At 45.1% G+C, this 11,124-nt stretch overlaps 1 protein-coding gene across 3 annotated transcripts; it reads right to left on the bottom strand.

The window, feature by feature from the left end:
* Window positions 1-3,589: 3,589 nt before the first annotated feature.
* On the bottom strand, window positions 3,590-10,822 carry Casp14 (caspase 14). 3 transcript variants are annotated; one of them, XM_031350156.1, is made up of 8 exons: window positions 10,173-10,191; window positions 9,798-9,843; window positions 8,299-8,365; window positions 7,740-7,889; window positions 7,414-7,639; window positions 6,826-6,939; window positions 6,568-6,671; window positions 3,590-6,021 (listed from the first exon to the last, which is right to left on the bottom strand). In XM_031350156.1, the coding sequence occupies exons 3-8, from the start codon at window positions 8,335-8,337 to the stop codon at window positions 5,917-5,919; spliced, it is 738 nt and encodes a 245-aa protein (XP_031206016.1). In that variant the 5' UTR covers window positions 8,338-8,365; window positions 9,798-9,843; window positions 10,173-10,191; the 3' UTR covers window positions 3,590-5,916. The 3 variants fall into 3 exon arrangements, with proteins under 3 accessions (XP_031206016.1, XP_031206012.1, XP_031206015.1); XM_031350152.1 differs by lacking the exons at window positions 9,798-9,843; window positions 10,173-10,191 and adding an exon at window positions 10,603-10,822; XM_031350155.1 differs by lacking the exon at window positions 10,173-10,191 and having other exon boundaries at window positions 9,798-9,908.
* Between the last annotated feature and the right edge of the window lie 302 nt (window positions 10,823-11,124).

The raw sequence follows: 11,124 nt of genomic DNA, 5'->3' as shown, positions 1-11,124 counted from the left end.
ACTGCCTTATGATCCACATTATTTTTAGCTTATAGATTCTGTGAATTTCCTCTGTAGCTGAATATGTCATTTCTGTGAATAAAAAAATATCTATAGAAAACTAAACTTTGGTCCTATATAAATAATATTTGTGCTATGGTACTAAGGGGTAACTCAGTGGCAGAGCTCTTGCTTAAAGGCCCAGGTTCCATTCCATCCCACCACACACACACACACACACACACACACACACACGCATGCATGCATACATATCTCCCTCACCACACACATGTGAGACTCATAAACAGTTATAAATACACAACACAGACAATACACAATACACAACACTCACACACAACATACACATACAAAAATACATCATACAAATATGAGATTCATAAACACAGACATACACACATATAAGTCATACACATAACCACACTCACAAACTAAATCTCATAAACATTAGACCTATACACACAGACACCCACACATGCACACACAACACACCCATGTCTACACACATGCACACACACAAGCACACATGTGCACACACATACATAGACACGTACATACAAATGCACAAAGCCACATGCGCACACACATACACATAACTCGACCTCCACTCCAGGCTAAGCCTTCAGTTCCTTCCTTTTGTCCCCTTTGCTGGGTATGATCCTCGGGAAAGTGCACTTGCCTTAGCCTCACCTCAGTCTCCTTAAGAAGGGAGGGCAGCCTACAGCCGGGAGCAGGTGTCCTGAAGCACTAAGCTTCGCATCTCAGTGCTCTGCAGCCCATTGCTGCAGGCACAGTTCTAGCACTGAGTAACTCTGACTTCAGCAAAGTTGGAGTTAAAATCATATGCATTTAAAGTGCATACCATGATGCCCCGTGTACACAGACATGGGCTTTCCTATCGTGAAGCAAATGAACAACATATCCACTCCATCTTTTAGTTAACCATCCCTCTCCCTTTTATTAGTGATAAGAACATTTGAAATCTCCTTTACTATGTGTTGCCCAGGCTGACCTGGAGCTTGGGATTCTCCTGCCTCAGCTTCCCGAGTGCTGGAAGGCCACTTCATCTGTCACATCTGCTGTTTTGTAGCATTTGATTAACTTTTACATATTTCTTCTTTTTATTAGTTTATTATATATATATGTATATATATACATATATATATACATATATATACATATATATATCCTGTTGCTGTCTTCGGACACACCAGAAGAGAGCATCAGATCTCATTACAGATGGTTGTGAGCCATCATGTGGTTGCTGGGAATTGAACTCAGGACCTCTGGAAGAGCAGTCAGTGTTCTTAATCACTGAGCCATCTCTCCAGCCCAAAGACTAATCTTTTTTTTTTTTTTTAAGATTTATTTGTTCTATGTATGTGGGTACACTGTGGTTCTCCTTGGATGCATCCGAGGAGGGCATTGGATCCTATTACAAATGGTTGAGAGCCACCATGTGGTTGCTGGGAATTCAACACAAGACATCTGGAAAAAGAGCCAGTGCTCTTAACCATTGAGGCATCTTTCTAGCACCCCATTTCTTTTTCTATTTCTCCTTTCTCATCTACAACCAATATTTAGTTCTCTATCTCTATGCAACTGATTTTCAAATTTCACATAGAGGGACAAGAAAGGTGGTTAGACAGTTAAGAGCACTTACCACTTTTGCAGATGACCCAGGTTCAGTCTCTAACATCTATACTAAACAGCCACAGCAGACAACTACCTGGATACCTGCCTGGCTTATGCTTTTTAACTTTTTTCTTTATTTCTTTAAACTTAAAAAATGTTTTATGATTATGGGTGTTTTACCTGCATACATGCCTATGCATTGTGTAAGTGCTTGATGGCCTTGGAAACCAGAAAAGGACATTGAGTCCCTTGGAACTGGAGTTACAGATGGTTATGCGAGTCAAATGGATGGGTCTTGGGAGTCAAACCGAGGTCCTGTGCAAGAGAATCAAATACTCTTAACATCTCTGTAGTGTCCAATTCCTTTTTTTCTTTAAGTTTTCATTACATTTTATTTATTTGTTTGTTTAGTGTGTGTGTGTGTGTGTGTGTGTGTGTGTGTGTGTGTGTGTGTAGCTGTGTACATGCCATGCCATGCAAGTGGAAGTCAGGAGACGACTTGCTGGAGTCCGATCTCTCCTGTGGGTACTGGAAGCTATACTCAGCAGCAGGCTTGGTTGGAGCTGACTTTGCTTTCTGAGCCATAAAAGGTTGTCAGCCCAGGAACTTTGGGAAGGTCTTGGAACACTTGCCCCTTTGGAAGGGAGAGGCTAATTAACATTCCTCAGACCTCAGGTAGGAACCGACCTGCAGATGGGGACACATTCTGCAGGACGGACCATTACCCACCTTCAGACAAGGGAAGTCCTTGCCACCTCATTCCCTGAAGATCAATCAGTTTAAAAAGTCACACTGTTCTGCCAATCACATTGTGCCTAATGGCTGCTGCCCTGAAAACTGTATAAAAGTTCACTGAACAAGTTGTGAGGGGTCGCCACCTCTCCTTTGGATCTGGGATGATCTCAATGCACTGGAACAATAAATTCCTCTTGCTTTTTGCATCAATCCAGGCTCCATGTGGTTCACTCAGGGGGTCTCCAGTAAGCTAAGGCTCGACAGAGTCTTACACCATCTCACCTGCCCTGTTTTTATGTCTTAGGAACCTCAATCCTTTTTCCCATGGTGGCCGTGTTTCCTATCAACAGTAAGAAAGGGTTTGTTTCCTTGCACATCCCTCTGCATATCCTTGCCAGCTCCTGACCCAGCTTCCTCTCTCTACAGTAGCCACACTCCCTGCTGTGAGGTGTTATTTCACTAAAGTTTTCAGAGTAAACTTGGGACTGGTTGGTTGCAAGGATAAGTTTCAAATAAAAAAATAGCTCCATTTATTTACTTAAATATCTCTAACATTTACTTTTCAGTGCTGGGATAGAACTCAGTGTTTGTATGTGTTAGATAATCAATTACAGCCTAGACAAATAGCTATAGTTATTATTATTATTATTATTATTATTATTATTATTATTATTATTTTTAAAGTGGGGTGGTGGTGTAAACTAATCCCAACACTCAAGAGGCAAGGTAGGCGGGTCTCTGAGTTCGAGGCCAGCCTGCTCTACAGAGTGAGCTCCAGGACAGCCAGGGCTACACAGAGAAACCCTGTCTTGAACCTCCCCCGAATTTTATTAACTAAATTGATTTTAGACAATTCCCCACACATACAGGACACTTACTACTTTCACTTCCCACTCATTGCACTTTCCTACCGCCCCTCCTCCACCTCCTCCTCTCTACACCAAAAAACCTGTCTCTTTCACTTTCAGGTCTATGCCTTTTGTTTTGTGACCCCAACGAGTTTAACCAGGACTGACTGTGTGACCATGGATTTGGAGCCATCTGCTGGAATCTGGTAGGCTCACCAGTGGCTGGACAACTGAGGACATCAAACTGTTTTTGTAAAGGGCCAGATGGTATTTTCAGTTTCCAGGCCATGGGCTGACCCGTGTAATGGGCCGTGTTTCCTCTAGTAGGATGAAGGCAGCCATAGACAACATGTAAATGAGTGAACACGACTCTGTGCCAATAAAGCTTTGTTTATTAAATGGCTGCAGCCTGGATTTAGCAAGTGGGCCATAATTCTTTGATCCTTGCATACAAAGACTCCAGAATGACTAGATAATTGACCTAGGAGTTGGTATGCTGCAGTATGTGTGTGTTTGGCTCTGCATGCTCACAGCTGCCTGGGTTACTTGCTCTTCAATTCTATGAAAAATCCCCAGCCACAACACAGCCATGGCTGGAGCACAGATCGGGACCCCTAAGATGACCCTACACAGACCTTCTAGTGAGAAGGTTAAACTGGATCAGCGATGATCTGTAAAAGCAATGGAAGCAAGGACATAACTCAGTGATGGTGCATTTGCCTAGAGTGCACGAGAGCCTGGGCTTTATTCCCCAGATCACCAACAGAAAAGCCTTAAAAACATCTCATTAGGCCTGCTCCACAGGAGGACACCCAGGCCTGCTACTGTATAACATGATCAAAAGGAATGGCTGGAGAAGTCATAGGGCCTGTGAAAACCTCCTTTTGTTGTCGGCAAACTGCCTTCTTCAAGGGTTGTGTTTCTACCCATAGGCTAGTGCAAAGATTCTAACACATTTCTTGCAGCTTGATAGATGTTTACTGAATTCTCATTACAGCAACCAAAAGTAATCAATAGCATTTCACTGGGTAAGAAGCAGCAGCATAAGCTAAAAAGAATATTATGAGTGGAGTCAGTGATGAGGGGGAGGCAGTGTAAAAGGGAAGAAAGAGAAGGGGGAAGGATGTGGGAGACCTAAGCTTGGAGAACTGGTCAATTGGGCAAAGGCACAGAGGCAGAGGGGAGAGGATGCTAGCATTTCTAGAAGAATAAATTCATACAAAAGGAGATGAATTTATCTGAGGACTGATTGGGTGGAGGCACAAAAAAGATGAAAAACACAGATGTAGGGTTTGCCTTGGTCTTTAAATAATAGTGCTCTTTGTGTCTCCTCTAGGCTTCCAGAGATAGCTCTTTCATAGAAATTGATACCAAGGAGGTGGGGTCACTGCTGTGATAGATCTGACCATGTGGCTTTTAGGATCTGGACATGTTTTGTGGAAGGAATTCGAAAGCTTTGGACATAGTGGGCTGGAAAAGCTATTGAATCCTGGAAAGAGAGTTCATAGGCTGTTTTGTGGTAGTTGAGGCCTAGCTCATGGGGTTTTGGAGAGGAATAAAGACTCTATCAAGAACAAATAAAAATATTCATAGATATGTTGACTAAGAATTTGTGTGTGCTAGTCATGCTTGGGCTGAAGAAGCTGTTGAGATCATCAGAGAGATCAGTACCACATGGCATCTTCTTCATTGGGACATTTGGACCACATGGCATCTTCTTCATTGGGACATTTGGACCACATGGCATCTTCTTCATTGGGACATTTGGAGTAAGGTTAGTAGCTGGAGGGAGCGGCTGCTCAAGTCCTCTGAGTTTTTTGGTGTGACTGTTTCATGCTCCAGTTCCTTAATTTTAAAAAAGAATATTTATTCTGTGATGTTACTCACGGTTGCACTTCCTGCCTTGACTTCTTCATAAGGACAAACTGTAAGCCAAGCATGAGAAATACAAATATGATATCTAAATAGCTTTGGTGTCAGGGCTCATTGTATCTTTTAGAGTGTTCTAGAGAGAATTATCCCACAGGTTATGCAAAGAGATGAGGAAGAATTCTGGCTGTGGCAGAGTTGAGATCATCCAGGCTGAGAGCCTTGAGGATACTGGGGAAGAGAAGAGAGACAGGTGGGAAAGCCATTTTAAAGTCAGCTGGAGGGATGTGAGGAGTGTATGAGCTATGGCAAGAATCCCAGGCAAAGGTCAAGGAAAGGAGGAAGTCAGGAAAGCCTGGGAAGAGGGACCAGAAAGAAAAGACCCATCTTAAGCTGTCAGTTTTCATAATGACAGACACAGCCAGAAAGCCATGAACCATACACTTGGAAGACAACATGTCTGATCTTTCTTCCAGCCTAGTGCCCAAAGAGCGGTGACCTTAGCTGGAGGTTATTGAAACTTTCTAGTAATTGTTCAGAAAGCTACTCCCTCTGAAATAGGAATGACTATTTATTTTTGGTTGAGTCATAGGAGGAAGAGTAAGGCTTGGCGAGGCAAAAGAGCGGAAAGTTAGCTATAGGAAGGCAATGTGAGGCTGCACTAACAGAGGGAGTCCAGCTGGAGGAAGGTGGTGTTAATGGGCTCTAGTTGGCTGGCTTGCTCTGAAACTGACAGGGACAAAGGGCTGTGAAGGATGAAGAATCCAGTAACCATCTTTGAAGACTGGTGTCAACAGAGGCAGCACGTGCAGGAAGCCATCACTGCATCCTTTTATTGCAGATAGAGCTTCTTCCGGAGGGTGCTCTGGACTTCAGGGTTCACTTTCCTCGGCTTTCCTTCCTGCATCACCTCTGTGTTTGCCATACGTCGGGTGACCTATAGAATAGGTGCGGTCAGCTATGGGGAAGGGCCTGTCAGGAAGGCTGGTGTCAGAAGAGTGTGGGGCTGAGGTTGCAGGGAAAGGCAGGTTGGCATCCATGTCTCGAGACAATTGTCCTCTAGTATTCCATAGTTTCTATGCAATCATTGGTTAGCTGGTTGGTGTGTGTCTATATATGTATATTTGTTCCTGTCATGCATGTAGCAGCTACTTGAGAGAGGTGACATAGAGATGTCACCTTCCACAACTCTCCACCTTGTTTTATTGAGGTAGCGTCTCTCACTGAATTAGTAGCTCAGTCTATTTCGATAGACTATCTGGGCCTCCACATGAACAAACATGCACACACGCACACCCATCTATCCCCATATACTCGTGCCTATACAGATGTATACCACATACAAATACATGAAAATGGGAAAAAAACTAAAAAAAAAAAAAAAATCATTCCCACATGTAGTGAACTTGGGAGTCCCATTATGTGTGTAAGGTTGGGAGGGGCTCAGCCTGGGTGGGGTTCCCAGATTCCTCATCTGGCTTACCTCTTCTATCAGTTCTAAGATGGATCCTTTTCTATTCACGAACACATCCGTCAGGGTCTGGATGAAGCCAGAGCCTTTCTCGTCATGTCTATAGGAGAGGTACCCTGGGAAGGTCAGAAAATTGAGTTTGGAGAAGTCTTTAGAGAGTGGAGGGGACTCCAGAAGAGGGTCCCTTCCTGAAGGAGAAGTTCAGGGGTAATGGGTGCTGATTCAGGGGGAAGGAGCACAGGCCACCCTAGGACATCTGAGAGCTCATACCCTCTACCGTGGAGTAGATGTGGATGGCATCCGTATAGGTTGGGATAGTTTGGGGGTTGTTCTTGATCACAGCAACCTCATCTCCACCTAGTTCCTCACCGAGGTCTCTGTGCTCTAAAACCAGGGGGAGGAAAAGAAAAAGTCAGGGAAGACTGGACTGGGTGGAAAAACACAGACTCTGGGCTAGAGAGATGGTTTAGTGGTTAAGAGGGTTTACTGTTTATTTGTAGAGGGCCAAAGATTGGTTGCCAGGGCCCATGGAGCTCCTGTACCTCCAGCTCTAGGGGACTTCACCCTTTTCTGGAAGCCTCAGTTATCTGCAGTCACACATGCGCGCACACATGCACACACACACACACACACACACACACACACACACACACACACACACCCCTAAAAACAAAATGAATCTTAGTAATACATGGACCCAGCTCACATGGTACTACACTTGGGAACCAAGGCAGGATGATCATAAATTCTAGGACAGCTTGGATTACATAATGAGTTCAGGTCAGCCTGGGATATATAGTGAGTTCAGTCTTAATACCCTTGCCCCAGAGAAACAAGGATGCGGTGTCCCAGTCTCACCTCCTCTGCAGGCCTGGATGATGTACACCTTTGGCTTGCCTCTCAGGGCCTTGCAGTTCTTGTTGTTCAAGACCTCAAAAAGATCTTCTAGTCTGACCATCTTCTCGTCTTCTCCTTTGAGGAGGCCTTCCTCGCCATGCGCCATGAGTACCACAAAGGCGCAACTGACGGGCTCTTTCCAATTATCTATGGTCTGTTGAAATTCATCCAACTCATCCAGAAATTGCTTGGAGGAAGAGGAATGAGCAGGCTTAGGCAGGTGCCTCAAAGTCTACCCTTTTCATCCAGCCCGCTTCCCTCCTGACCTGGAGCTGGCTGTTCAATACCTGGGCGGTGGGATCCCTCTTCATGGTGCTTTCAAATTTCAGGTAATGGAACATGGATTCCAGGGCATCCATGTCTACCTCAGAACCCTTCCGGGCTTTGGTGACACACAGTGTCAGGGCCAGGCGGGCACCCGACATATCATACCTTTCCTAAGGAGGAGAGACAGAGGAAGAGGAAGACACAGGACAACGAAGCCTAGTGTTAGAGTTAGCAGAATCTCCAAACAAGTTGCCCAGAGGTTCAAGGTGCTCTGAGGATTTCTCCACTTCTTGCTTACTTGCAGAGGTCTCAGAATGTCTAAAGCCATAACTGGGATCCTATCTTATACCATCTGAGAAAGGATGGGCTAGATTTCTTTTGTGAAGAAAAGCAGTTGAGTAAGGACCAAAGTGGTAAGAGCTTAGCTCTTGGAGGCAGATGTGCTGGCTTCCTTCCCTCTTTTTCCAAGTTGGTTTCCATTTCTGGGTCTAGTTTTTGTCTTCTTTTCTATTCTTTCTGCAACATTTAAGGTTTTTTGCCCTTTTCCCATATTTCCATGCATTTTGCGCCCTCACGCACCTCCTGCAAGGGCTGCGGATTTCTCATCTCTGATTCCATGTCTGGCTTTCAGCACCCTTGTCTTGCCCTGGAGGTCAAAAGAACACAGGTAGAAAGTCTGCAAAGGAAGACTGATGGGATGAGGTGGTAGACTGATTTGTCTATCTTGGACTTTTGAGACTGCGTAGGAAAGTTACTATATGGTCAGACCTGGAACTAATGGTCCCTAGAGTATGTTCTCTCTATACTGTAGAGCCTTCCATCCATGGTATTCTAGGCCCATTAAAAGTGACATCGCTTGCTGGCTGGTAGTGGCACATACCTTTAAATCCCAGCACATAGGAGGCAGAGGCAGGGAGATCTCTAAGAGTTCAAGGTTAGCCTGATCTACAGAGCAAGTTCCAGGACAGCCAAGGCTACACAGACAAACCTTGTCTTGAAAAACAAGCCAAACCAAACAACCAAGCAAAAAACAAAGAAAGAAGAGAATAAGGACATCTCTTGAGTCCTCTTTTCCTCCTCCCCCAGAACACTTACTTGCTTGGGTTCACAGACTCTTCCTCCCTAGGACTGATCATGGCAAATAGCTCACATACTCCTCTGTTATACCAAGGGATGTATGGCTGGGGAGGGCTCAGAGTTAGCTTAAACTGAGAATTCCATCAAAATGAGAGCTGGCTTCCTACTTGTGGTTTCTCCTCTGAGGAGGTCAATCTACTTCTCCCTGTCTACCTTGAGACCGAGCATCTTCCAGGAGTCTTCATCCTTCTCCCTGAGTCCTGTCTTGCACCCTGGCTTACTTGAAGGATGTCTGGCATGCTCTGGGCCTTTCCCCACACTTTTGTATGAGATTGGAGTGCTTCTTATGATTGGAGTGACATAATTTCTGCTATGCCTTCTCTCCTTTGCACATACCTCTACCCACCTACCCATCCATACATACACTGGCCATCCAGCCACATGTCTATCCATCTACTTATTTACCCATTCATCACTTATTAAACAGTTACTCATCCATTTACTCATCCATCCATCCACCCACCCATCCATCCATGCATCCATCCACCCATGCACTTTAATATCCAACTGTCCAATTGTGCCTTTAGATGCTTTCCTATCATCCATCAAACAATCTTCCACCCATTCACCTATACACCATCAATCTCTTAGCTGTCCATATGTCTATCCATCCGCCCACTTGCATCTAACTCTCTACACCTCCACTGACCAAGCGTATGTTTCCTGAGGGCTTCCTATGTATTAGTCACAGGGAAGACATTATGTTAGATAGTCCTTCTCCTTGCCCTTACTAGTTCTATGACAGATATGAATGAACATCAACTTTCTTTCCTATGAAAACACACACGCAGATGAGCGCACATGCACACACACACACACACACACACACACATCATGAGGAACGAGGAACCAAATATTGTGACTATAGAAGTGACAGGAACCCAGCTCTGATCTCAGACATAGCAGACCCCAGTCCCACCCCAAGAACTTAAGCATCTCACTCTGTCTCGCTCTGAGATTCAGTTTTTGCATCTGGAAAGTCAGGATCTGTGAATAGCAGTAGGTACTTCAGCAGTGAAGGTAAAGTAAGCCAGGCTTCATGGTCCCTCCGGCCTCCCGATGTGCCACTCCCTTCTTTGCCTGTTTATACTTGCATTACAGCAATGTGTGTGTTTTTACAAACCACTCACTGAATATTGCTTTAATCATCTTCATGACCACATGCATGTAAAGAAGAGTGTAAGACAGATGTATTGACAAGTAAAAATAAATTTTACAACAAACATCCCATACGATGTATGATGTGAAGTATTAGATCTCTCAGACTAGAAAGAAGAAAACGACATGAAGAAGTAGTTGTGTTTCCCGATTCTTACTCCAGTAGTTGAACTGGTAGCTGAGCTCAGTTTTCATGACCAAAGCCTGCTGCCTTTATCTGTGTTTCCATCAGGGCTCATAGTGTGGGTGGAGAGGCAGGTGTTGGGGAGAACGGGTTGAGCAAACAAGTAAACAAATGTACAGATGAGAAAAGGCCTATGTAGGAATTTGTTAGAACAAATGGAAATTCCTTCATTTCTGTCAGAATAGAAAAGGGGAAGGGAGAAAGAGGGAGGGCAGGAAGAGAGGGAAGGAGGGAGAGGGTGGGGGAGGGAGGGAAAGGATAGGGAGAGGGGGAAAGGAGAGAGAGAGAGGGAGAGGGAGAGAGAGAGAAAGAGAGAGAGAGAGAGAGAGAGAGAGAGAGAGAGAGAGAGAGAGAGAGAGAGAGAGAGAGAGAGACTGAGCATAAGTGACTGGCAAAGCCCTCACCGGCTGCAGAAGCAGGTGCTCCTCCTTGGGGTCAGGCCCTGGCTTGTCTGTCTGCAAGCTGCTGATACAGCGCTGTCACTCAGGAGGAGTTAGATCCACGTGCTGCTCTCCAAGAAGGGGCAGACACAGAGAGGTTTCCCCAAGCTTCTCCTGAGATCCTGTCTGTGACCGGAGCAGTGCAAACTCTGTCCCTTTATTGTCCGCAAGTTTTTTGTCACCAAGAAACCCCGTGACAAGAGAGCCACACCCTTGGCGGCAGGTGTGGAAACAGAGTCAAACGCCCATAGAATGAATGAATGAACGATGGCGTGGCTCAGCCGACTCTACCCCCACCCCCACCGCAGCACCACTTGGCCTACCCACCGGAGGTAGAGCATCCAAAGGAAACAAAGCACAGGCCTCCCGGTTCACCGGCCCGGGTTCAGCTCGGCTCATTATTAACCTGTGATCTCTATCACTAAGCCCATTTCATTCATTCCACTATCAGGCAGATAACAGGAGCTTCACTTTCTCAAGATCTCC

The sequence above is a fragment of the Mastomys coucha genome, unplaced genomic scaffold, assembly GCF_008632895.1.
Source record: "Mastomys coucha isolate ucsf_1 unplaced genomic scaffold, UCSF_Mcou_1 pScaffold4, whole genome shotgun sequence".
NCBI classification, from domain to species: domain Eukaryota; kingdom Metazoa; phylum Chordata; class Mammalia; order Rodentia; family Muridae; genus Mastomys; species Mastomys coucha.
Note: the sequence above shows the minus strand (reverse complement) of the source record. Positions and strands in the feature narration are given on the sequence as shown.